Below are 27,002 nucleotides of genomic sequence, written 5' to 3'. Positions count from 1 at the left end.
ATTTCTATACGTCAGGAAAAATTCTATACGTCAGGAAAATTTATATACGTCAGGAAAAATCTATAATCCAGGAAAATTTCTATACGTCGGGAAAATTCTATAATCCAGGAAAATTTCTATACGTCAGGAAAATTTCTCTTTGTAGGGAAAATTTCTATAAGTCAGGAAAATTTCGATAATTTTCGCATTTATAATAATATTATTATAAATGCGAAAGTTTGTGAGGATGTGTGTGTGTGTGTGTTTATTACTCTTTCACGCAAATACAACTGAACCGATTACAATGAAATTTAGCACACATATAGAAGGTAACTTGGATTAACACATAGGGTAGGTTTTATCCCGGAAATCCCACGGGAACGGGAACTATGCGGGTTTTCCTTTGAAAACGCGGGCGAAGCCGCGGGCGGAAATCTAGTTATATATATTGTAGGAATGTGTTTAATTCTCGAGGGTCTGATCCTTGTGCAAACATGAGCCACTGCCGCTGATGCATCTGCTGCAAGTGTTGTTGCTGTTGCAATGTTGCTGTTGTTGCTCTTGTTGCACTCACCCGGAACACTCTGACGACGTTGAGAACACGCTCGTGTCCCTGCTCGACAGCGACAGCTGCTGCTGCGGCCTGTTCTGCCGCTGCTGCATCTGCTGCAAGTGCTGTTGCTGCAGCGAGTGCGCTTGTTGCTGTTGTTGCTGGTGTATTTGTTGCTGTTGCTGCTGCTGTCGCAACAGCTGTTGCTGCTGTTGCTGTTGGGGAAATGAGTTTGTTAGGTGGCAGATTGTGATAGGCGATTGTGTTTGTTTTATAAAAAAATACAAGTATTTGTAAGAATTTAAATAATTTTGAATAAAAAGAAAGATGCGAACTAAATAAATGTATAATAATAATTGTATTATAAATTTCAAGACATACTAACAAAGCGTTTTTGAAATTTATTGTTGTTTACGAACAAAATGAGTCTTGTTTTCTCGAACAAATAAATAAATTATTAAATAGCTTTACTTGCCAAATGCAAATATCATTTAATAGCATGTTTTCCCTTAAATATAAACGAAAATTCAATTTAAAATGAATTTAAACTACAGCACAATTAAAAAACCAACAAGAAAAGATGTTGCATCCGACATCCATACTTACCTGTTGCAATTGTTGTTGCCTAATTTGTTGCTGTTGCTGCGGCGTTAACGTCGGCTTATTGTGTATTGGTAGATCATATATCGGTTCAGGCTTCTTCTGTTGTTGTTGCTGCTGTTGTTGAAGTTGTTGTTGCTGCTGAAGTTGTTGCTGTTGTTGAAGTTGTTGCTGCTGCTGCTGTTGGAGTTGCTGTTGCTGCAATTGTTCCTGTTGCTGTTGCTGCATTTTTTGTTGCTGTAGCAGCGCTTGTTGCTGTTGCAATTGCGCTTGCTGTTGCTGTTTCAATTGCTGGAAATGTAATAGAAACTTGTTAATAAAGTCACACTTTAAACTTTAGTTGATAATGCACAATTGTTAATTTAGTGAGATTTTAAATAAAATTATATATTTGATATTTTCTTCCGCTCTTACCACAAAACAATTTAAACACAGTCTTACTTTACACCAGGGATCTGTCACTTTAACAGTTGTCTATGTGAAATACGACAACACCAGATTAAAGAGAACCCGCGCTTAAAGTTAAACCCTGTCTTAAGTTTTTTATGGTAAGACAGTAAATGTTTACTTATTTTCATCTCACCTGCAATCGAATCTGTTCCATAGCGTTTGGATTAACTTTTCCGTCTGTAGATATGGCGGGCACACTCGGTTGCGTTTGCGTATTTTGTACGGGCTGAAATTTTTTATAATCTATACTATATAATATTATAAAGAGGAATGGTTTGTATGTATGTATGTATGTATGTATGGTTTTCACGCATAAACTACTGGACCGATTTTGATGAAATTTGGCACAGATAATCTTTAGACCCTGACAAAGAACATAGGCTACCTTTTATTGCAAAATATGTACCACGGGCGAAGCCGGGGCGGACCGCTAGATAATTGAATAAAGTTATAAAATACACTATAATATGAAAATAGAGATTCTCTATTTATTTCTTACTAGCTGCGCTCTGTGGTTTCACCCGCAGTGCTCCGCTCCTGTTGGTCTTAGCGTGATGATATATAGCCTATAGCCTTCCTCGATAAATGGACTATCTAACACCGAAATAATTTTTCAAATCCGACCAGTGTTTCCTGAGATAAGAACGTTCAAACAAACAAACTCTTCAGCTTTATAATATTAGTATGAGCATTTCTAATGATTAAAATGTCAAAATTATAACATTTCTTTAAAATCTGTTATAATTTTGACGCCGTTATCTGTCAGTCTGTGTGACTGTCTGTCTGTTGCATCTTAGCACTCAAACGGATGGACCGATTTCGATGCGATTTTTTTCATACGAACGTCAGCTTTTCAACCTTACCTTACTCTCCGGCTTATCGCTAACGGTCATTTTGCTCATTTTATCCGCCAACTGTTTCTGCTGCTTGTCCAATATTTGTTTCTTTTGTTGCGCTTGCGGCGTAAGGTTCGGTGGGAGGGTTTTTGGTAAGGCCTGAAATATAAAAATATCATCATAAAAAAGCTATCAAGTTTGAGTTTAGGAATGATCACTACATAGTATAATACAAAGTCGCTTTCTCTGTCCCTATGTCCATATGTATGCTTAAATCTTTAAAACTACGTAACGGATTTTCATGCGGTTTTTTGAAGTGAAAACTCCTTTAGCGGCGTTGAGCACTTTTTCTGTAATGGGTATAAAATCTTAAACTCGCGTCAGGACACGTGACCTGATCGAAAAAGCGTAAGACGGATACCATTCCAAAATATCAAACATGCTCAACGTTAATAATCAAGTTTTCACTTCTGCCGGCACCCCGTCTTTTTTTTTAATAGATAGAGTAATTCAAGAGGAAGGTTTAAGTATATAATTTATTATGTTTTAGACAAATCGGGTGAAGCCGCGTGCGGAAAGCTAGTTAATAATAAAATACAAGATGGACTATGCAACTGATGATATAATTTTTTTTTTCACGGTCCAACGATGAAAGTATATATGTTTTTATGACTTTTTTGAACAATATTTCCCAATGGTAAATAGGCTTATACAGAATAAGTTTTAAATCAAATCATCTACAATTTTTTTTATTTAAAGATTTAATTTATTATGTGTTAAATGTTTTAAAAGACAAACAGACATAACAACATACAGAATATGTACTTACGAACACAACCTCTGTAAAAATCCTTGTTTTTTTCAAGCATTTAACTTATTTTCAACATTTTATTGTACCTTTATGGCCCTAAAAATATTTTTTTTATAATAAAAATATACAAACTTACCGGTGGCCTATGCACTGGTTGAATTTTGGGTCTCTCAGTTTCTGCGGTTGGCGATTGGGAGTCACCCTAAAATATAAATAAAATATATATTTTATTTTTTCATACATTTGTAGTTAGGTACATTGTTGTATCAATAACTAGCTGTGCCCCGCGGTTTCATCCACATGGCTCCGCTCCTGTTGGTATTAGCGTAATGATATATAGCCTATAGCCTTCCTCGATAAATAGGCTATCTAACACCGAAAGATTTTTTGCAAATCGGACCAGTAGTTCCTGAGATTAGCGCGTTCAAACAAACAAACTCTTCAGCTTTATAATATTATTTTATATATTATAAAGATATATTTGTATGAGAACTTACATTGGACTTATATTTCTGTTTCTTCTTATTTAATATTGATCTTAATCTCTCTCTAGTTTCATTGAAATTTCTCGGCACGGGCGTTGTGAGCGGCGGCTGAAAGTAATTCAAATATGTATAACTAACTGTGCCCTGCGGCTTCATTCGCTTATAAAAACGGGGGTAAAAACATTCAACCCTTTAGGAGTTGATATTTTAATGTTATTTCAAATATTAATTTCCTCTAATTTAATTTTTTATATCGGATGGTATTTATAAAGAGCCTCGAGTAAAACTTCGTAAGAATGGATGGATGTTTGTTACTAATTTACACAAAATCATATCTAATCATATCTAGATAAAACATTTCATAATAAATAAAACATCTTGATCTACCATATCTATGTTTTCACAACTTAAAAATAACTTTTTTTTTATATTTAAGGCATTCATGACCGTTATGTCTTTTAAGGGCCGGTAAAGCGGAGCGCAGCGCAAATCATATTTATATTGTAAAACATTCAACAACATTCATCAACATTGTCCTCATTAAAATAATATTCAAAATCAAATAATAATTTATTCCCGAGGAGCATCGAATTGCCCCATACGTAAGTTACCTTACGTATGGGGCACTGCGCTTTTGATTTTTATTTTAATCAGGACAATGTCGATAATAGATTGACAGTGAATAAAAATGCGCTGCGCTGCGTTCCGCCATATCTCAAAAAAAAAGACGTGTGGCACTCCGGGAGTGCCGGCAGAAGTGAAAACTTGATTATTAACGTTGAGCATGTTTGATATTTTGGAATGGTATCCGTCTTACGCTTTTTCGATCAGGTCACGTGTCCTGACGCGAGTTTAACATTTTATACCCATTACAGAAAAAGTGCTCAACGCCGCTAAACAAGTTTTCACTTCAAAAATCACAAAAAACTTCAATTTTAAAATAAATCATCCCCACCCATAAAAAACCCCAAAAACAACTCACCGCATGTCCAAATACAGTACAATAGCAACACGAACACGGCTGATCGGGATTCTCACCCGAGCAAGCGCTCGGCGTGCCCGCGGGGGGAGTGCCGTGACCCACTAGAAATTAAATAATTATTATTTACTAGCGGTCCGCCCCGGCTTCGCCCGTGGTACATATTTACGTTTTCTCTACATAAAAACCATCCTCGTACTTCAAGTAATATAATAAAAAAAGAATTATCGAAATCGGTTCAGCCGTTCTCGAGTTATGCGCTTACCAACACATTTTGCGATTCATTTTTATATATAAGAAGATTAGCTGTGCTCCGCGGTTTTACCCGCATTGCTCCGCTCCTGTTGGTCTTAGCGTGATGATATTAGCCTTGATAACGTGATGATGAACGCCTTTAGCCTTCCTCGATAAATGGGCTATCTAACACTGAAATAATCTTTCAAATCGGACCAGTAGTTCCTGAGATTAGCGCGTTCAATTTAGCGCGTTTATAGTATAGTATAGATGTACTAGTTCAGAGAGCCTGTTCGAGTATTAAGAAATATATAGAAGATGAAAAACCACAGGACAGTTTTTTGGCATATTATGAAAATATATGCTGTTATATATTTTGTAAAATTATTGTAATGCACGATTTAAAAGATCAACTATGGAGTTTCTTGCCGGTTCTTCTCCATAGATACTGCTTTCTGAATCGGTGGTAAATGTTAAAAATATGTAATGACGATTCAAAGTGCTAGTGCGATATAAAGAAGTTTCACTTCAATAAATGTTTGAATTTTTTCTATACTTTAATATTTACATACCTTTACAAACATGCTGCTGATGCACCGCATTTTCACACGGCTTTTGCACCGGCTTCGCCTTAAGCATCGGCTTCCTTTCCTTCCTCCTTTCCCCTTCAGCGCAAGACTCACACGCACAATCATTCGTATATTTACAATTATTTTTGGGCGTATCGCACGTGTTCTCTTTGCCATTCTTCATGTTTCTAAACGCAACCGCGTTCAACGTTTGCTTCGCGTTTCTGAGCGCTTGCGCGGAATATTTCGCTAGCAGCTCGGGGTTTTGGGAGCCTGGAATGATGAAATTCTTATTCAGTTGTAGTTTAAATTATTGTCTACTAGCTTACCGCCCGCGGCTTCGCCCGCTTTGACTAAAACCTAATAAATACTGAAACCTTCCTCTTGAATCACTCTATCTATTAAAAAAAACCGCATCAAAATCCGTTGCATAATTTTAAAGATTTAAGCATACAAAGGGACATAGGGACAGAGAAGGCGACTTTGTTTTATACTATGTAGTGATTACGACAGAATATTACAAAGTGTCAGTCAAGTAATCTGTGAACTAGAGAAAATTTTTAAATGGTTCCATGAGCAATGGGCGTGGCAAGCACCAGCTTTCAAATATAAAAAGATTCATCAAAATCGGTTCACGCAATCGAAAATTGAGTTACAAAAAAAAATAACGAAGAATTTTATCCGATATTTTTGAATTCGTTGATAATAATTATTACAATAAAGAGAAGTTAACGTTAACTACACCTAATTGTTAGATATGTTTTGCTTTAGTTTTTATTTTATGTAAACAATAATTTTTTTTGTTTGTCTTATTAGAATATTTATTATATGTATAGACTAGCTTTCCCCCCGTGGCATACCCTATGTCCTTTCTCGGATATCAAAATATCTCTATACCAAATTTCATGCAAATTGGTTCAGTAGTTAAGGCGTGATTGAGTAACAGACAGACAGACAGAGTTACTTTCGCATTTATAATATTAGTATGGATTGGAACATGAGAAATTTTTCGCAAAAGACGCGGGTTCGAATCCCGCCTCGTTATCTAAATTTAACTATTCTTTAAAAATATCACAATTACAAGCATTTAAATGCTATAAATATTAAAGAACATACCTATAACAGACAGATTTTTGTCCTCCTCAACTTTAAGAGTTTCTTCTATGTCTTCGTCCAATAACCTTGCGTCTATACTAGAACAGATCGATATAACATGCTTCTTATACGTCTCTGGTACCGGTAAACCTTGCGTTATATACGATTTGATCGTGTAAAAGCTATCGAGAAGCGATTTTTCGCCTTTCGACGTCAATATCGCTTCGCATTTCGCTAGCAACGCTTCGTTTTTAGATTTCTTCTCGTCTTTTTCAACTTTAGGCTCCGGTTTGGTTTCTTTAACTGGCTCCTTGTTGACTTTCTTGACTGGTCTAACATTCGCTTTGCCTATAATCTTACTGAGACCTTTAGCAGCTAATATTTCTGCTTCGCTCGCTTGGTTTTGGTTCTGGTTTTGAGGCGGTTTCGGCGGCGGTTTCACTATGGTTTCCTGTTTGATTTTTTGGAACGATTCCTTTATCGATTTCTCTACTTCTTCCAACTTATAGAGCATAACAAGCCATTGATCGCCACATAATGCCGTTTTCGGAATACTCCTCATGTAGTTTCTATTCATTTCGCGCAATCGATTCATGAAATAATCGATTTTTATTTCATTCGGTATCGTCGTGAAGTCCGGTGTATTGTCTACTCTAGTAACTTGCATGCCTGTCAGTTCTTGTATTACATTTGTTGCTAATTCTGGGTTTAGTAACACCCACGCTGCTAATTGTTGAGAATCTGCGCATCGCTTGATCACATCGTAGTATTTGAATTTGAGGCTTTTTATTGAGGATTTTTTATCTTGCGACATATTCGATAATTTCATTATTAACAAGTCGAATGTATTCCCCGCGGACGTGCTGAGTAGTTTGGTTATTTGTTTCAAGGATTCCTTTGATTGTGGACAGCCTTCTTCGTCATCGGAATCGCTATCTATAGTTTCTCTAGCTTCTTCCGCTTTCTCTATGAGCCTATCTATTTCCGGTCCGTGCTGTTTGCACGTCATATCCTGTATGTGCGAGTAGAATTTCTCTAGCATGCCTTCTACTTCATTTTGTAGGAATTCCACGGGTATCGTTTTCACTTTAGTCGCTACGAATTCTTTCCAAAAGTTGAATTTTGACCGCATAACACCTTTTAATTCGTCCATACTGAGTGCGTCTTTGACTGCTTTCTCAAACAGTGTGGACGCTTTTAAGAAAGATTCAGAATTGACGTTTTTCGATATCGTCAAATCCTTGTCTTCCAAACACTTGGCAAGTACCGGGCTCTTGCTTACGTAATCTAACACTTTGCTACACGCGGCCGATTCTTTAACTTCTTCTTTCTTATCTTCAACACTATCCTTACTATCTAAATCGTTTTCTATCACTATATCGACATCACTCCTAACCCTAGGCTTATTTTTACGTTTGGCAGTGTTCTTAGTAACTTTAACACTATCACGTTTGTTAAGTTTCAACTCGCGGATCTGTTTCAGCGTTTCCGGCGTCAACTGGGCGTCGGCGTTCACTTCCGGCAGACTATTCATAATGGACGCAAATTCTGGTAATTCTAAGCTAGCGTTCGCCAATTTGGACGCGATCTCCGGCATATTGGCTAAGATCTGGGGCATATTTTCAACAATTTCCGTCAATTTATTCCCGTTCGTCACGTATAGGTGCAAATCGTCCGATTCGATTTTCTCCAAAAACTCCGGGGAATTCTTTTCTAAATTCATCATGACTTCCACGATTTGTTCTAACGACAGCGGACCGTCGGCGTCATCTTTTTCCTTATCATTCTCAGCGCTATTATATGTGTTGATAATATTCTGGCATTCCTCCATCGCCTTTTTAATTTCTAGCCCAAACGTGACATATTTGAACACATCCTTATTCTGAGCGGCTTCAACTTCGACGACTTTTTCGTTATTCTGTTCCTTTTCCTCTCTTAAAAACTGGCTAACTGGCAACATTCTCTGCGGCTTTTGATACACGGGCATCGGCTCGGAGGTCGTCGGCGACATTTCTTGCAGCGGCGGACTAACCGAATCGGGATATTTATCCGTTTGCATATTATACTCTTCCTGTAGGTTATTATCTAAACTGTGTAGCGCGAAATTGGCGAATTTCGCTAGACAATCCTTCATTTCTTTGCACAAATCCGCGTCTTTCTCCCCGACTATTGTATCCGTGTCACTCAAATCTTTCTCTAGAGGAAAAGCTTCAGGCGCCTCGACTTCGGACTTGACTGGTTCATCGTCTATTTCTTTGTATGGAGACTTTAGATCTATCGCGTGAGCTTTGCTCTTTAGCATTTGCAGTATTTTATTCGGTTTGTTGATCGCTTGAGAGACGGGTTTTAATTTTCTTTTGGGCGCGGTGAGACGGGGCAGTTTAGAGCTGATCGCACGCAACTTGCGTTTTGGCAAATCGTCTATTAAGGTGACGCTGTCTGGTAGGCTGAAAGGAAAATTTATTCATTAAAACGTAGTTATAGACGTTTCAAAATTAAATTTATGCGTACATTTTAAAAGATTAGGTTTTTAAAATGAATTCCAAAATTAATATAAATAAATCAATAAATATTACTATGTCACAATATCTTAAACAATCCTTAAAATAAAACAGTATTAAAAAGTATACGCTAAATGTAAATTATCTCGCATGCCATTATAAACAATTTTTTAAAGTGAAACTTTAGGCGCGTTGTGAGTTAAATTTCAAGGCCAATTTCAATTTTCACGTCATAGAGTAAAGTGAAGATTTTGGTGTCTTTGAATCTTGCCAAACATGTTTCACTTCTGACACGTGTGTTCGGCACACACGCTTTTAATATTTATATTTATAATGCATTTGCATACTACGTAAACCAAAATATCAAATGCTATTAGTAGGAAAATGTATTTTAATCACGCGAAAATATGATTGAATCAGCTTGTGACGTCATAGGTGTTAGTTTAAACAAATAAAGACTTTGTCAGATATATTACCTCTCCCTCTCTTGCCGCAACTGATCTTCGAGCCACATTCTCAGCCGATGATAGTATAGCTGCTGATCTCGCATGTGCATTACTTTGCGACGTACCTGCGGACGCATGTCAATGAAATATCAATATGTTGTTATCGTGAGATCATGTCAATCTATACTAATATTATAAAGGGGAAAGGTTTGTATGTATGTATGTATGTATTTCACGCATAAACTACTATAGAGGGTAACTTGGATTAACACATAGGATAGGTTTTATCCCGGAAATCCCACGGGAATGGGAACTATGCGGGTTTTCCTTTGCAAACGCGGGCGAAGCCGCAGGCGGAAATCTAGTGTAATATAATGTCAATGGAACATCTTGTCATCGTAACAAAATGTGATCGAAACATCGTGTCAATGACACATCATGTCCGTTACACATGTATATGGTGTGCATATGCAGTTGAACTATGATCATGAAAATTGGTTCAGTAGTTAAGGCGTGATTGAGTAACAGACAGACAGACAGAGTTACTTTCGCATTTATAATATTAGTATGGATGTGTAGTATACCAGGTGAAAGGTAAGACATTAGACAAATTTAGACAGGAGCTTCTACTCATGAAACTGAACAACTTTTGTTCTACAACTTTGCTGAATTCGTAGAAAAAAATTTGGACTTTGTATGGAAATCGGTCAGCTGATTAGCGAAGTTTCCTTACAAAGTCCAATTTTTTTTTACGAATTCAGCAAAGTTGTAGAACAAAAGTTGTTCAGTTTCATGAGTAGAAGCTCCTGTCTAAATTCGTCTAATGTCTTACCTTTCACCTTGTATATGTAGACGTGTGTATGTAGACGTGTGTTAAGCGTATGTGTGATGTGGTGCATGTGTGTGTATACCTCTCGGAAGCGCTGCAAGTGATACTCGGGGCAGAGGCTCGCGGAGGGCAGGCGGGGCGGCGCGCAGGGCGGAGCGCCCGGCGCCGGGGGCACGGGCGCCGTGCCGCCCACCAGCGCGGTGCACACCTGGGGGGACACATGGGAGCATTTGATGTAAATTTATTGGATATTTCTCATTTTATTTTTTAAAAAGTTATTATTGTCATTTTACTCGTTAGGTATAGTACTTTCTATATCAGTTTAAAGTTTTTTGATATCTGTAATAGTTACGGAATAATCGCCTGTGCACACACGATTACACCCTGTATATAGACGGATAGATAGATAAAATAGATAGTGTTAGACGTAACTTTTGATCACTATTTCCTGTCAAAATGCCTACCCTCACTTTGCTAATAATCGTTGACTTGCTGCGTTTTGTTATCAACTACCTACATCAATTAGGTAGCTGTGTAGAATCGCAGTACATTCTTACTACATTCAAACTAATATTTAAGGCCTCGCGTGTTATTTCTTATAATAGATAGTCAAACGGGCACATAGATAGATAGATATACAAATAGAGAGATTTCTATATCTATTTTTGGATATTTCCCATACCGTAGACAGTTTCTTCTGTCTTCTATAGACTTGCAATTGCCGGCGGTGCACTTCCGGTAAGCGGCGGTACATCGCCATCAGCTTCCTGTCTACTTCTGATAGACCGACGTCTACGCGTTTCCTGTTAGAAATAATTATTTGTTATTTAATTTTTTTACGTGATTTTGTGTGGGCATTTATTTGTTGAGAGTATGAAGCTATTGTTGCCAATTAAGTTTGAATGGTTTTGTTATTGCATGTACATTTATACTATTTATAAAGTTTTTAAGTTCAAAACGAATCATTGGAATAAAAAATTGTAGAAAAACTTTTTGAAGATAATAAGAAACATGCTTTGTATTCAATATTATTTGTGTCACGAGTGTTTGTACATGTGTATGAGCAGTTCGTACGAACATAGCTCGCTGTCCGCACGCACACAGCTCGCTGTCCGCACGCACACAGCTCGCTGTCCGTACGCACACAGCTCGCTGTCCGCACGCACACAGCTCGCGCTCCGCACGCGACCGCAGCCGCGCACGCACTGACCCCCCCCCACTCCCACCCCGCTATATATACCCACCTCGCGCCCGGCCCCTCGCGGCCCGCGGGCCAGTCCCCGCAGTGCCGCAGCACGCGGTCCATGAGCCGCTCTATGGACGCTATGGACCGCATCAGGTGCCGCACAGTTCTGCACAGCTCCCCGGCCCCCTCCCCCGCTGGACCGCCCTCCACAGCACACGCTGCGGCTACCAATAACTCGGACGCAGAGTCCAGAGTCGATCCGGACAGGCTGGACAGCGATCTGTCCGTGCGGTCCGTGTGATCGGACGCGGTGTCCGAGTCGGATACTGGAATGGAGTGAAATGTGTGAAAAAATATGTACGCAATAAACATGGTATACGTATAAATAATAAATAAATATTTCAGGACAATTTTTACACATAGCACAATCTGATCCCATACTAAGCTTTCGCTTGTGTTATGGAAACCAGATTACTGATAAACATACATATATAATATTTAAATAAATACTTATATAGATAATTAACACCCAGACACAGATGAAACATCTATGTTCATCAAACAAATATTTGCCCGGGTGGGAATCTAACCCACGACCTCTGGCTTGGAAGGCAACCAGTAGTGACCCACAATAGTGGCCCACTACCAACCAAGCCAAGTAGTCAGTCAAGTATAGATTTTATAACGTCGTAATATTATAAATGCGAAAGTTTGCATATTTGTTCGTATGTTTTTTACTCCTTCACGCAAAAACTGCTGCACCGATTTTTGAAATTTGAAATTTGGCACACACATAGAGGGTTACTTGGATTAACACATATAATAAAAAGATTCGAAAATCCCACGGAAACCAGAACTATGTTGGTTTTCCTCAACAACGCAGAAAAAAGCTAATTAGTAACAATAAATAATCAATAAATTGTTTTACAATTAAACTATATTCATAATATGCAACAAACATCCATGCATCCATCCATCCATCCATCTTTACTTACAAACCTAATATTAGTAGGATTTTCATAAAAAATATAAAATAAACTTACAATCATCCAACTCGTTGCTCATAGAGTCACTGCCGTCCATGTCCATCGTCGACTTGACCAACTCCAAATGTTCCATGCTATCTGGAGGTCTGCGAAAACAAACATATACATATATATAAATAATATTTAGATCCCGGAAAGCCCACGGGAACGGGAACTATGCGGGTTTTCCTTTGAAAACGCGGGCGAAGATGCGGGGGGAAATCTAGTATTATTATAATTTACAATCATAATCATCGGAACTAAATATTTTTTCTAGCTTTTCTGTAAAATTTGTTATTTAAACTACTAATGATGTATTTTATATAGTAATTGTACTCACTTAGCCCCGGTGCCGGCGCCATGCTGCAACTCTCTGCCCGTGCACTCCGGTTTCACGTCGTTTAGCGGCTGAAAAACAAACAATAAATCTATACTGATATTATAAAGCTGAAGAGTTTGTTTGAACGCGCTAATCTCAGGAACTACTGGTCCGATTTGAATTTTATGGAAAAATTTAGCAAAAAAATTTTGTCGTAATTTTGTTGTTAAACTATTTTTTACGGGATCAGTGTATGCAAAACTACAAGTCCCTTCGCGCTTAGTATACCGATACTGGGACATCTTGTATATATTATAGGAGGTTATAAAAAATTAACATATTGTCGTTTTTTTTTTTTTTTTGAAATTTTAAGGTAGAAAATACACAAACCTTTTCATCAGAGAGATCGTCCTTCCCATTGTATTTGTTGACAGCATGCATCATGCCGAAAAAGGAGATCCTGTAAGTAACACCATTAATTTAAACATGATTAAAAATCTATTTCTTTAAAAATACACGGGACAATGAACAAAAACATACGATATCTTATCAGAAAAATATACTTATTTGGGGTTAAGGAAAAATCCAAAAAATCATCAATAATTTTTAGAATTGATGCACGTATCATCCAAATAATTGTAAAAAATAAGACATTAAAAACTTTGAAAGCAAAAATAGCACATATGATACGGAAAAAAATGTTATCTGCCTTGCTGCAAAAACAAACTTTTCACATTTTCGTAATAATTATATACTTATCTTTTTCTTCTATATTATAAAGCTAAAAAGTTCGTTTAAACGCGCTAATCTCAGGAACTACTGGTCCGATTTGAAAAATTATTTCTGTGTTAGATAGCCCATTTATCCAGGAAGGCTATAGGCTATATATCATCACGCTAAGACCAACAGGAGCGGAGCAATGCGGGTAAAACCGCGGGGCACAGCTAGTTATTCATATTACCTAAGTAATTGCTTCCTCTGTTGCGCGCAAACGGTCCGCGGAGTAAGGCAGTCGCATCTGTGCTTATAGTCCGACCAGGCGCTCACTGTGAATAAAATATTACATTAAAATAATTAGTTTTTAAGACTGTAAAGTAATTTCTGTCACTGAGAGACCGGTTAGACCGCTACGGTGCTAGACGCTAACACAGCCGTAATAAAATTGAATATCGCGTGCGCTCTTTGATCGCGTTCGAGCTCGAAACTAAATCTCGTAAGTCTCAATTCTTATTTCATTTATTTATTTTATTTTATTTTTACATACATAGATTCCTTACAGCTATTTGTATTACAATATTTATAATTAACTTTAACAAAACAATACGCCAATAAAAAGGAATACCAATAGTAAGACAATTAATGTGACAGAGTAGTTTTACATTAATTATAACAACGATTAAGTGTTTTAATTAATTTTTAACAAGTTTTCGTTTATAACTAAAGTAATAATTGATCTAGAGAAAAAATATCTTGGGATTAGATAGTAAACTATATTTTCTTACTGTTAACATTTATTTTAGACATAAAGTCCAAATAAATCTAAAAAAAAATTTATGTGTGTGTGTATATCTGTGTGTGTATATGTGTGTGTATATCTCTGTGTGTGTATATGTGTATGTCTGTGTGTGGTGACTCACGGTCGGCGGGCGCGGTGCGTGCCGCCATGTCGGCGAGGCGGCGCGCCGTGCTCGCGCGGTGGTGCGCGGCGAGACAGCGCGCGAGCCGCCGCCGGGCGCCGCCCACCCAGCGCCACTGCGCGCCTCCGGCGGGGGGCGGGATCAGCTCCACCTGCACGTGCAAACAATAAATAAATAAATAAATAAATATTTCGGGACAATTTTCACACACAGCACGATCTGATCCCATACTAAGCTTTCGCTTGTGTTATGGAAACCAGATGGCTGATAAGTGAAGTCCCATGTCCCCAAAATTGGGGTAAGGGGCAGATGCATTATTATGCATACATCTGACTGATTCACTGATCGATTTTCTTTAGGGACAAGTAGGTGATCAGCCTTCTGTGTCCTGCCAGACCGAGACATTTTTTTTTTTCGTCTCCACCGGGAATCGAACCCAGGACCCTTCGGTTCTACGCTCACGCGTCAACCATTGTACCAAAGAGGCGAACAAATACATATATAATTTTCAATAAATACTTATATAGATAATTAACACCCAGACACAAAGCAAACATCTATGTTCATCACACAAATATTTGCCCCGGGTGGGAATCGAACCCACGACCTCTGGCTTGGAAGGCAGGACCACTACCAACCAAGTGTCCCACTATCGTTATATTAAACGCGAAGGGACATGTAGTTTTACATAAGCTGATCACGTAAAAATAGTTAAACAAAATTAAGTCAAATTTTTATTTCTAAATTTTTCCTTAAAATCCACGTTTTCGTCTCTAGCTTCGCGCAGCCGGCATATACCGCTTTGCTTATGTGAGCATTTTGTCTATGAAAACATAATCTTAAACGATAGGTCACGTGCGGGTGGTAAAGTTCAGCGGGCTACTTGTTAGGAGTGTACACATAGTATTAAGAATTCATCTATTTGAAAAAAAAATGCGTCTAGAATTTTAAAAGTATTATATACGTACTCAACGTATGCAAAACTATAGCATTCTTTGACATTAGTATATCGTCGGTAGGACACCCTGTATATAAAAAAAATCTTAACCATCTTAAAATAATCAGAATTAAACAAAATTGAAATGGAACCGACCGGAAAGCACCAACTTTCGAATAAATAATGAAACATCAAAACAAGTATACCCAGTCGAAAGTTCTGAAGCAACAAACGCAAAAAAAATCGGTTAAGTGCAAATAAATCGGACTCGCGTCACTAAAATATAATATTATCACTCACCTTGAAAGTGATAGTAGACGCGGCTTTGAAGTTTTCCAATATTTTGAAAAACCTCTCAACAGCATACCTGTAATGTTATATTATCATTTTTAAACAATCCGGCTCGAAGGACCAAAATTAATAAATTTTCTAGCTACGCACATATAAATTATTTATTTCGAGCAAAGTGAAACAAACACTTATTTAGGTATTTAGGTAGCTATTACGTGGCTGGTTTACAAGTAAATAAACTGTTTACAAGTAAAAAATAATTTGGAAAATCCAAAAGTGCACGCCTCATAATTTTTTTTTAATAAATATTTATTAATTATTATTTTTGTTTATTTAATAACAATTAAACCACATCGAATCAGACCCTGAAAAATGAAAGGGTTCTATTCCTGAGCATACTCAAGCGTAAGAGAAAAAAAAAGACTCGATTAGTAAAGTATTTCGGTCAATATCGTGTTAACAAGAAAAAGGATCCGCACATACAGACACACGGACGTCCAAGACAGAACTTTTTTAAACTGTTTTTTAACTAGTTTAAATAACAAAAATGACATCAAAAATATCATGAACGTTAAAAATAGTGTTTTTTCTTAATATGTGTGTGTATGTATTATCTTACAAGTGCAATGTATGATACATAAAGACATTTTAAGTTTGAAAAATCAGATGTTTTTCGCGAAGTGACAGTAGTACCCACCTCAACGCTTCGCTTATGAGGCGTGCAATTGTTTAAACATATGTATTACATAGCTACTACCGATACCGCTACCTAGCGATAAGGCCGCCGTTTGTACAAATCTTTCTCTATTTTATGTTCTTTCTGTATTTGTACTTTCTTATGTGTGTGCAATAAAGTATAAAATAAAATAAATAAATATGCTTATATTTTAATATGGAAAATGATTGTAACATTTTTCCATTAAACTAATATTATTTAACCTGAAAATAAATATAAATTATTATAAATAAACACTCACTGCTTTTCAAAGGGCCGATCGTAAGTGCGACAGAGACAGACTTTGTTCACAAACTGATCAGCTGTCTCGTTCTGGCTCGCTAGCTTTGCCAAGTGCTGGTGTATTATCTCCGCGCCTGGAAATCGATTTAATAGAAATACATATATGAATATAATATAAAATATTGGACGCTATAAAAAAAACTAATAACTATTATTTGAAGACAGCCGTATCGCAATCTACTAGGCTACTTGCTCAACTAAATTAGAAATTTTCTTTCGTTTTCATTTTAGACATCACACAAGACTAAACCGAACCTATTCTAACTCAGATCACACAATAACACTTTTCCTTTACACTTTTCCCTCCACACTTAACACTTCCCCCCTACACTTTACACTAACACTTGTCACTTGGCACTAAACGCACCTTCGTCCGGCACTTTGATCCTGTGCAAGTGCCACGCGGCCGGCGACAACTCGCCCGCATTCAAACGCAGCATCTTGACAAGTGCACTGGCCACGGCTGCTGTACTGCTCACTGTAATTTGAAAAAATTGTAGATTAAATTATTGTTTTTAAAGTGAAACTTTTATTACATCGTCTCAAACTTTTTGGTCTGTGTAGCGCATGGCGCGTGACGGTCGGCTGCCGAGTAGGTATAAAGCAGTGTTCGGAGTCATTATCGTACAAATACGATAATTTTGTGCCTAAGTTTCACTTTTACCGTGGTTTCATTAAACCACACAACATTTTTTTATTAGTTCTAGTGTAATTAGGGTCGACGGTAAACAATTGTAATACTGGTAGTAACTAGTATAACGCTTTCAAAAGTATATGTATTGTCTGGTTTCCTTTTCTCTCAGACATACGGCAGTGGTAAGTTCTTGTTCTGTATAGCATTATCCATGACTGAGGCTTGCCACGTGCTTGCAATTGCTTGGCGAGGCTGTTTGCTTAATCCATTCGCTCGCCACTATCTGCCCAAGGGGAAGATCTGCCCAGTGTTGCCATCTTAGCCTTTTTCCGGCTAAGTCTAGCCCTTTTCGGAAGTACAACCCGTTTTTAAATTTTTTAGCCCCAAAACAGTAATTTTGCCATATTTGGAATGGCTCAAAATTTACTTAAAATGGAGCCGATTTTGTAATTTTTTACCATTCTAGCTTGCCAAAAGAGGGTTTTTTTACTCACTGAGCGTTCCGATTGGGTAATAAGATTTAGTCAACCAATCGAAATGCTCTACAAAGTGTAATTAAAAAAAAAACTACTTTTATGCGTTCTGGCGGTACTCGCGAGTAAATTATTTGTGATTGTTTTCGCTTTAATTCATTTTTAGCATTTTTAGTCCTTTTCTGAGCCCACTCACCATGCGCAAGCGCCCGTACAATCCCTGCGAGGGCCTGCCTCAGCGCGGCCACATTACGCGCGGCGCTGAGACACAACCGGCAGTGGCAGCCAAAACGGGCGCGGTACGACCACGCGGACTTCACCATGTCGACGCTCCTGGGCAAAAAAAGACAAAAAAATTAGGAATGTCCAAAAAATGTAAAAAAAAATCCTAATTTTTTTCGAAAAAACGTCCATGTGTCAAAAAACACAAGAACAATGTCCAAAAAATGTTAATATCAAAATGTTTCAATGTCAAAAAATTTCATTTTTGTCTTAAATATTACAAAAAACATGTCCAAAATACATAATATCCAAAGTCACAAAAAAAACATTTTAGAAATGTGAAAAATATCAAAACACGCAACACTTACATATTGGTCCCCATGAGCGTGTACATTAGAGCGCTGATCTCGCACCACGAGTGGTACACGCCGAGCAGCCACTCTTCGACCGGCTCGAACTGCGACGTGTCGCCGTCTTGTTCCTCCGCTGTACATAATTATACAAAAAATAAATAAAACGGTGTGTCCCTTAGACACATAAAACTGAAAGAATAGAATAAATTCGATCGATGTGGCGGGTCGGTTGGTCAAGCATCCGCCCCGAATTGGCGTGAAAGTATGCGGAAGAAATCGCTATTTAGCGATGAGGCCGCCATTTGTTATAGTTTATAATTAGATTAATTTCATATTTAAGTTTTCTAAGAGCTATAAAGTATAAATAAATATAGATTTCGCTGTTTCAAGGGCATGTGCCTTCCTGGTATATTACATACAATAGTTCAATAGCAATTACTAAATAAGAACATTCAATTTCGATTGAACAGTTCGATGGTCGAAATAAGTAAAAGCTCGATGGTGAAAATTAGTAAAAGCTCGATGGTGAAAATTAGTAAAAAGCTCGATGGTCAAAATAAGTAAAAAGCTCGAAAAGCTCGATAGTCGAATTAGTAAAAAGCTCGATGGTGAAAATTAGTAAAAGCTCAATGGTGAAAAATAGCTCGATGGTGAAAATTAGTAAAAGCTCGATGATGAAAATTAGTAAAAGCTCGATGGTGAAAATACTAAAAAGCTCGATGGTCAAAATAAGTAAAAAGCTCGAAAAGCTCGATAGTCGAATTAGTAAAAATCTCGATGGTGAAAATTAGTAAAAGCTCAATGGTGAAAAATAGCTCGATGGTGAAAATTAGTAAAAGCTCGATGGTGAAAATTAGTAAAAGCTCGATGGTGAAAATACTAAAAAGCTCGATGGTGAAAATACTAAAAAGCTCGATGGTCAAAATTAGGGATGTAACGATACCGATACAGATACCGATATATCGGCCGATATATCGGCAAGCCGATATATCGGTATCGCCGATAATAAATCAACCGATACCGATATTTTTTTATTAAATTCTTTCTTTTCTTTTATGTTTTTGCATTGTATTCATTCATATTGTATTATTTCTGTTTCTGTAATAGTGTTAAGGAAGAGCGGAACCTCTTGACACAAGCATTTTATTTGCTTACTAGGAGTGTTCCAATCACAAATTTGTTTATGTAAAGGAAAGAAAAAGATAATTTTGAATTTTTTTAATTTTTAACGTGACCCGACTAAAACGATTTTAAAAACGTTAGTTTTTAAAATCGTTTTAGTCGGGTGACATGTTCATAAACTTGTGTCACACCAAAACCTCACGAGCGCGATCGCAGGTATAACGAGAGAGAGACGGACCGATCTCCCGTTTCATCTCGAGCGCTGCCACTGCATTATGTTATCACGTAAACATCTCGATCGTAAACCTACTTTACAAACAACCAATTTTTTTGATATCAAATAATTCAAAAAATCCGCGCCCAATGAACGATGCGGGAGGCCGCCCGCGCGTGCGCACTTTGTTTTCTGAAAAAACTCTACCAATACTGCCGTCCTTTAACTAAAAAGCCGTTAACCCTCAAATGGTCAATTTTCAGTTTTAAATGTAGGGTGATAGAGTTCAGAATTCTCTATCTTTCTGTCTAAGAATCATTAATAGTTATAAATATATGAAAATATTGTAAGCCGTTAAGTAACACAATTTTCAGCGATTCCATAACTTGAAAGCGTCTAACCAACACTACTTCGCTAAATTTCCTTTAAAGTACCTTAACCGCCAGATTTAATAATTATTTTTTAGCTTTTTACTTGACTAAAAGTACGTTATCAGATTATACTTGACTATAGGGACGCAAAAGGACTATAACTGCTTTATGATATGCTTTCATATAACGATTCCAATGGAAATCCTTACCTTATTTGCAGTTACTCGCCCTTAACGCTTTTTTAGTTAAGTAATTTTATTTAGGAAAAATTCTAATAACACTTTTTTGCTTAGCTACAAAGCAGCTAACCCTCATTTTTTAGCTAAAAGGCAGTTATCCGATTCTGGTGATGCATCAGTTTTGGGGATGAGAGTGATGATGAAATAATGTCGCTCCCAAGCAGAGTACCGATTGTTTTTGATTTTCTTTTACAAGACGTATTGTTTCTGATCAGGTTTACTAAGTTTTAAACAATCTAGCAGCTAAATTACGGAAAATATAACAAGTCAAAGTTACGAAAATTTGGTAGGTAATGGTTACGACAGTGCGAACTTTCAATCGTACTTCTCTGTTTAGACTCTGATTTGTCACTGTAACCGAGAAAGAGAAGAAAGACAGTCCGTACTATTTAATTTTTAAAACTATTTATTAATTATGTAATTTACCCCTTGGGTGGAATTAGTAATCGACTGTCAAGCAATGTACTAGAGATGGTGATACAAAAATTGTTAGGAGTACACTACCTTTGACCCGCTGACGGGGAGTCCATTTTGCAACTATTGCTATTTTTTCTTATCTTTATATGTATTAGATTATTAAGATTTGTATTTTTTACATTGTAGCAAATAAAAAGTTTTCTACCTCCTGCTATTTTCCACATATTCTGGTATATTATATTTTCTTAATGTGGATGAAAGAGTCTTCTAATCATTTGATAAGCGGTTCTACATTATTTATTAAGAGCATCCCACATGTAAGAGCTTGAAGCCCTATTGAAACCATGGTGTATTTTTTCAAAAACCTTGTGCACAAGTCTTAATTCTTTTTTCAGGAAACGATTTATATTTACATTGTTTGTGGTTCTATATGTACTCAATATCCGTGACTCGCATGATGGCTTCGCAGAAGAATATTTATAAAATAACGTTAAAATTGCAATTCTAAATGAATATACGGTTCCAAAAAAGAAAAGCGAGAAGATTTATCTCAATCTTAACCCATTAATGAGCCACTGTAATGAAATAAACGTGAACATGACGAGAAATAAAGGTTAATTTTATCGAAAACTTAAAAGAGTCATTTAGTAAAAGAGTTTAAAATACTTGTTACTCACAATAAGACGCTAAAACCATTAATTTAGATAGTGTTTAAATCCTTAATACTTAAACCTAAAAGCTTTTGATCCTTTTCCTTTCCATTGGTTGACCTAGAGGATGTAATTCCCGAGAGCAAAGCCTCAGACAGCAGCAAATTTTTAACATTAGTAAGATTAAAATTTAGTACAACTAAGTATATAGAATCATAGTACAAAAGCATCCAAAAGCCCTTAAACGCTGATTATAAAGTTTTTGAAATTTAAATTAAAACGAAAGTCTTAGCTTAAAAGTAGTTATAGTAGCTTAACGACGTTTTAGGTAAGCATTTTATTAATAAATAAAAAAAAATCACAAAATGAAAATAAAAATACTAAATTACTTAGCTAAAAAGTCGCTATGGTATGTGAACGGCCGTCTTGTCCAGTAAATAAGTAGTTAAAATTTTCAGATTATATCTAATATCTAATATCTAATATATATTATAAAGGCGAAAGTTTGTAAGGATGTATGGATGTATGGATGTATGGATGTTTGTTACTCTTTCACGTAAAAACTACTGAACCGATTACAATGAAATTTAGCACACATATAGAGGGTAACTTTGATTAACACATAGGATAAGGATAGGATAGTTATAGGATAGTTTTTATCCCGGAAATCCCACGGGAACGGGAGCTATGCGGGTTTTCCTTTGCAAACGCGGGCGAAGCCGCGGGCGGAAATCTAGTGCTGAACTAAACGAGAAAAAGTGAATTTAAAAATAAATTATAACAGTTTCTGGGTAAAAACTAATATTTATATATAATATAATTAAATGTCGATCGATGTATCTCGCAATAATTATTGTAAGTGTCATAATTTTTAAGAAATAACGATTTCCGTGTTTTTTGCCATTTACTCGAAACTCACTTCGTGGGCTTAACGGCTTTCTAGTTAAAGGACGGCAGAATAGTAAACTTTTATTAGGTACTGATTGTATGTGTATTACTTAAAGTTTAACTGACTTCGTAAAATAATTATACCTACTAAAATAAATGGTTTTGTTGTTTTTTGATTTGGCATTTTTATTTAAAAGAATACGATTAACAGTTGTCTCTGTTAAATGTTGGTAACTTTTTATGCATAATTCACTATTTATTTTTCTACCAAGCCATCGATATCGGTATCGGTATCGGTATCGCCGATACATTCAAAACTCAAAAACTCAAACATTTATTTATTCAATTAGACTTCTTCTAGAAGCACTTTTGAAACGTCATTAGGTACATATTTTTAACATTTACCACCGATTCGGAAAGCAGTATCTACGGAGAAGAATCGGCAAGAAACTCCATAGTTGCTCTTTTTAATCATATCAGTTTTACAATCTTACAAATTACATATGTAACATCATAATAATTATATTAACATAATATGCCAAAGAACTGACCTGTGGTTTTTACGCGACAACCCTCCATGGGTTTTTATCGTCCATATATTCCTTAATACTGTAATAGGCTCTCTGAACTAGTACATTTTTTATATAAGTTTTAAATTTAGAACAACTAAACTCTTTAATATTATGAGGAATTCTGTTGTAAAAGCGTATACCTTGACCCATAAATGAATTTTTAACTTTAGCTAGCCGGAAAAATGGCATTTCAATTTTATTTCTGTTTCTTGTGTCATAACAATGTCTATCTCCGACTTTTGTGTGTAAGTAAGCGTTATTGTGTACATATAAAATATTATTAAATATATACTGCGACGGTACAGTAAGGATACCAGTATTCTTAAAGAGATCTCTTAGTGAGTCTCGAGCACGCAAATTATATATAGAGCGTATGGCTCTTTTCTGTAATATAAATATAGTTTCTATATCTGCAGCCCTGCCCCATAGCAGAATTCCATAGGACATTATGCTATGAAAGTAGCTAAAGTAAACCAATCTAGCCGTTTCTTCATCGGTGAGATGCCTTATTCTTCTAACTGCATATGCAGCTGAGCTGAGCTTAGCAGCGGTGGTGGTAACATGGGCCCCCCATTGAAGCTTCTCATCTAATGTCAAACCAAGAAAAACAGTCGATTCCACAGGGTATAATACCTCCCCGTTTAAAATAATATTCCTTTTCACCTTTTTTACATTTGGGAGGATAAATTCTACACAATTTGTTTTTTTTGTATTTAATAGTAAATTATTAGTATTAAACCAATTGGATATGCGTAAAAGATTACTACAAATATCGGTATCGGTATCGTATCGGCAAAATCATGTATCGTTACATCCCTAGTCAAAATAAGTAAAAAGCTCGAAAAGCTCGATAGTCGAATTAGTAAAAATCTCGATGGTGAAAATTAGTAAAAGCTCAATGGTGAAAAATAGCTCGATGGTGAAAATTAGTAAAAGCTCGATGGTGAAAATTAGTAAAAGCTCGATGGTGAAAATTAGTAAAAGCTCGATGGTGAAAATAAGTAAAAAGCTCGAAAAGCTCGATAGTCGAATTAGTAAAAAGCTCGATGGTGAAAATTAGTAAAAGCTCGATTGTGAAAATTAGTAAAAGCTCGATGGTGTAAATTAGTAAGAACTCGATGGTGAAAATTAGTAAAAGCTCGATGATGAAAATTAGTAAAAATCTCGATGGTGAAAATTAGTAAAAGCTCAATGGTGAAAAATAGCTCGATGGTGAAAATAAGTAAAAGCTCGATGGTGAAAATTAGTAAAAGCTCGATGGTGAAAATAAGTAAAAAGCTCGAAAAGCTTGATAGTCGAATTAGTAAAAAGCTCGATTGTCTGAATTAGTAAAAATCTCGATGGTGAAAATTAGTAAAAGCTCAATGGTGAAAAATAGCTCGATGGTGAAAATTCGTAAAAGCTCGATGGTGAAAATTAGTAAAAGCTCGATGGTGAAAATTTGTAAAAAGCTCGAGTCTCATTTTGTAAAAAGCTCGATAGTCAAAAATAGTAAAAAGCTCGATGGTAAAAATTAGTAAAAAGCTCGACGGTCAAAATTAGTAAAAAGTTCGATTGTCTGAATTAGTACAAGCTCGATAGTCTGCATTAGTAAAAAGCTCGATGGTGAAAATTAGTAAAAAGCTCGATAGTAGAAAATAATAGAAATTAGTAAAAGCTCGATGGTGAAAACTAGTATAAGCTCGATGGTGAAAATTAGTAAAAAGCTCGAAAAGCTCGATAGTCGAAATTAGTAAAAAGCTCGAAAAGCTCGATAGTCGAAATTAGTAAAAAGCTCGAAAAGCTCGATAGTCAAAATTAGTAAAAAGATCGAAAAGCTCGATAGTCAAAATTAGTAAAAAGCTCGAAAAGCTCGGTAGTCAAAATTAGTAAAAAAGCTCGAAAAGCTCGATGGTCAAAATTAGTAAAAAGCTCGAGAAGCTCGATATTCAAAATTAGTAATAAGTTCGAAAAGCTCGATAGTCGAAATTAGTAAAAAGCTCGAAAGCTTTGAATACTGAAAGTTCGATGACCGAAATTGATAATCAAATATAAATGAATGATTTGGAAATTCGTTAGAAATTCAAAATACAAACTTCGCTGTTCGAAATTGAGAATTAAATTGATATAATTCCTTGTAATGAATGCAATAATTCTAATTAGGAATCAAAGGGAAATTCTAAATACACTTTTTTTCTATAATTTCAAACACAACCAAAAGTTTAAATAGTACAGTTATTCCTTTGTCTGCTGTACAAATAAAAAAAGAGTATGTGCGCCGAGTACACGTGTCAGAAGTGAAACTTCTTTGACAAGATTGAACGATGCCAATATCGTCGCTTTACTCCATGACGTGACGTTATTGCCATGACGTGACGTTATTGCCATGACGCGACCTTGAAATATCAACGCGCATTAAGGAGTTTCACTACAAAAATAAATAAAAAGAGACATAGTATTTTCTAGTGTTTTTTATTTTACGCGAGTATTATACATTTAGAAATTAAAGATTTTTTAAGCTATTGCCATGGACGTATAAAAAAAGACGGACGCCGTATTACGAACAAACAACGTGAAGCCACCATAGTAAGCTAGCGATCGTGTAAAGACAATAAACACGCACACACTCTCACCATAGTAAGCTAGCCGGCCGCCATTACGTCGTGAACTACCGACTGATTAACTGCGTCACTGTTTCACAAAAAATATTTAAAATGCCGTCTTGCGTGGTTAAATGGTGTCGCAACAGTACAATTTTAAATAACAAAACACGAGGGATTACATTCCACAGGGAAGCAAGTTATTTCTTTTTTGTTTTAATGACAAAATTATTACGGCAAAATTTATAGAAAAAAATACAGCCGCCATTGTCAACAGGACAGCTGTTGCCATGGCAACATGGCACACACACATGGATGTTTCGCCGCCATTACTAGGCTTCACTCAATGTTTAGGCGATATACCGTCCGTCTTTTTTTATACGTCCATGGCTATTGCATAGCTTCTATCGCGGGCCTTGAGCGCGGGGATCGAATCGAGAAATTCCGTAACGAAAAAACCTCACGCTCCCCACTCCGACGGGCACGGAGGTGTGGCTTGAAGGCATAGCATGCAATAGCTTTACCGCGGGAGTCCCCGAGTGCCACACGTCTTTTTTAACGTATTTTAAACGCGATTTATTTTTATATTATTTATCTTTTATAACCGAAATATTTAGCTGTATAAAATAAATTTTCTCACCGCAGACGAAATGGAACAGGGCAGCTTCGTCCTCCGGAGTGACGACTGGCTCCTCACATTCGAACATGCTTTCCGATAACCTGAAAGTGGACAAACATTTGTGTTTATTTTTTAATTAATTTTAATTTTGGCTTTGGTGGCTAATTCATTAGAATTATTTTATTACGTATTAACGTAGTAAGTGTAACTTTACTTAGTACAAGTTTAGATAACACCGAAAGAATTTTTCAAATCGGACCAGTAGTAGCCTAGATTAGCGCGTTCAAACAAACAAACTCTTCAGCTTTATAATATTAGTATAGATTCACTCATTACATAATTTATTTTTTAATGGTTTGGCGTATACCGTAAATAAATAAATAAAAATGTGTGCGTGTACTAGTGTACACACGTAAGAAGTGAAACTTCTTTATGACCTTATTTTTCAAAAAATAATTTACTATATGCAACTTAACAGAAATACGTCGAATCACGCGTGGTAGGGATAAAAACAAGATGGCGCGTACCGGAAAAATGTCACGCGTAACGAAAAAATGTTACACTCAATTTTTTTTCCAACCCCGATAAAGCAGTTTCACTTCAAAAAATAATTTGCTTATATTACTATTATAAACATTTTTTATTTTTATTATTATTTTACTATTACTATATATAAATACTCACACGTCCGTTTGTTGGTCCAGTGTGACGTCATCGTCCAGTGGCACTTCGTCGCGTACACTCTCCTCGGCTGACGCAAGCAACTGGAAAATTATTTAAATCACTACATAGTATAAAACAAAGTCGCTTTCTCTGTCCCTATGTCCCTTTGTATGCTTAAATCTTTCAAACTGCGCAACGGATTTTGATGC

At 36.4% G+C, this 27,002-nt stretch overlaps 1 protein-coding gene across 5 annotated transcripts in view; it reads right to left on the bottom strand.

The window, feature by feature from the left end:
• The window catches only part of LOC149475244 (uncharacterized), a 53,924-nt gene that overhangs the window by 18,451 nt on the left and 8,471 nt on the right, over positions 1-27,002 (bottom strand). For all 5 annotated transcript variants that reach the window (XM_089713535.1, XM_089713533.1, XM_089713536.1 and 2 more), the window contains exons 6-30: positions 26,815-26,894; positions 26,152-26,231; positions 18,475-18,592; positions 18,081-18,217; positions 17,145-17,255; positions 16,737-16,851; positions 15,769-15,835; positions 14,532-14,682; positions 13,856-13,940; positions 13,285-13,354; positions 12,916-12,983; positions 12,594-12,682; positions 11,609-11,876; positions 11,047-11,167; positions 10,447-10,572; positions 9,566-9,660; positions 6,610-9,035; positions 5,497-5,766; positions 4,694-4,794; positions 3,724-3,819; positions 3,363-3,428; positions 2,443-2,574; positions 1,713-1,805; positions 1,136-1,420; positions 554-744 (exon numbers count right to left, since the gene is read on the bottom strand). In XM_089713535.1, the coding sequence (XP_089569661.1) occupies positions 554-744; positions 1,136-1,420; positions 1,713-1,805; positions 2,443-2,574; positions 3,363-3,428; positions 3,724-3,819; positions 4,694-4,794; positions 5,497-5,766; positions 6,610-9,035; positions 9,566-9,660; positions 10,447-10,572; positions 11,047-11,167; positions 11,609-11,876; positions 12,594-12,682; positions 12,916-12,983; positions 13,285-13,354; positions 13,856-13,940; positions 14,532-14,682; positions 15,769-15,835; positions 16,737-16,851; positions 17,145-17,255; positions 18,081-18,217; positions 18,475-18,592; positions 26,152-26,231; positions 26,815-26,894 (5,441 nt within the window). The remainder of the gene's footprint in view (positions 1-553; positions 745-1,135; positions 1,421-1,712; positions 1,806-2,442; positions 2,575-3,362; positions 3,429-3,723; positions 3,820-4,693; positions 4,795-5,496; positions 5,767-6,609; positions 9,036-9,565; positions 9,661-10,446; positions 10,573-11,046; positions 11,168-11,608; positions 11,877-12,593; positions 12,683-12,915; positions 12,984-13,284; positions 13,355-13,855; positions 13,941-14,531; positions 14,683-15,768; positions 15,836-16,736; positions 16,852-17,144; positions 17,256-18,080; positions 18,218-18,474; positions 18,593-26,151; positions 26,232-26,814; positions 26,895-27,002) is intronic.

Source organism: Colias philodice, chromosome 31, assembly GCF_061535455.1.
Source record: "Colias philodice isolate Cphi_HAF_F1 chromosome 31, ilColPhil1 Martin Lab GWU primary, whole genome shotgun sequence".
Lineage (NCBI taxonomy): Eukaryota > Metazoa > Arthropoda > Insecta > Lepidoptera > Pieridae > Colias > Colias philodice.
This window is presented reverse-complemented; position numbering and strand designations above follow the sequence as displayed.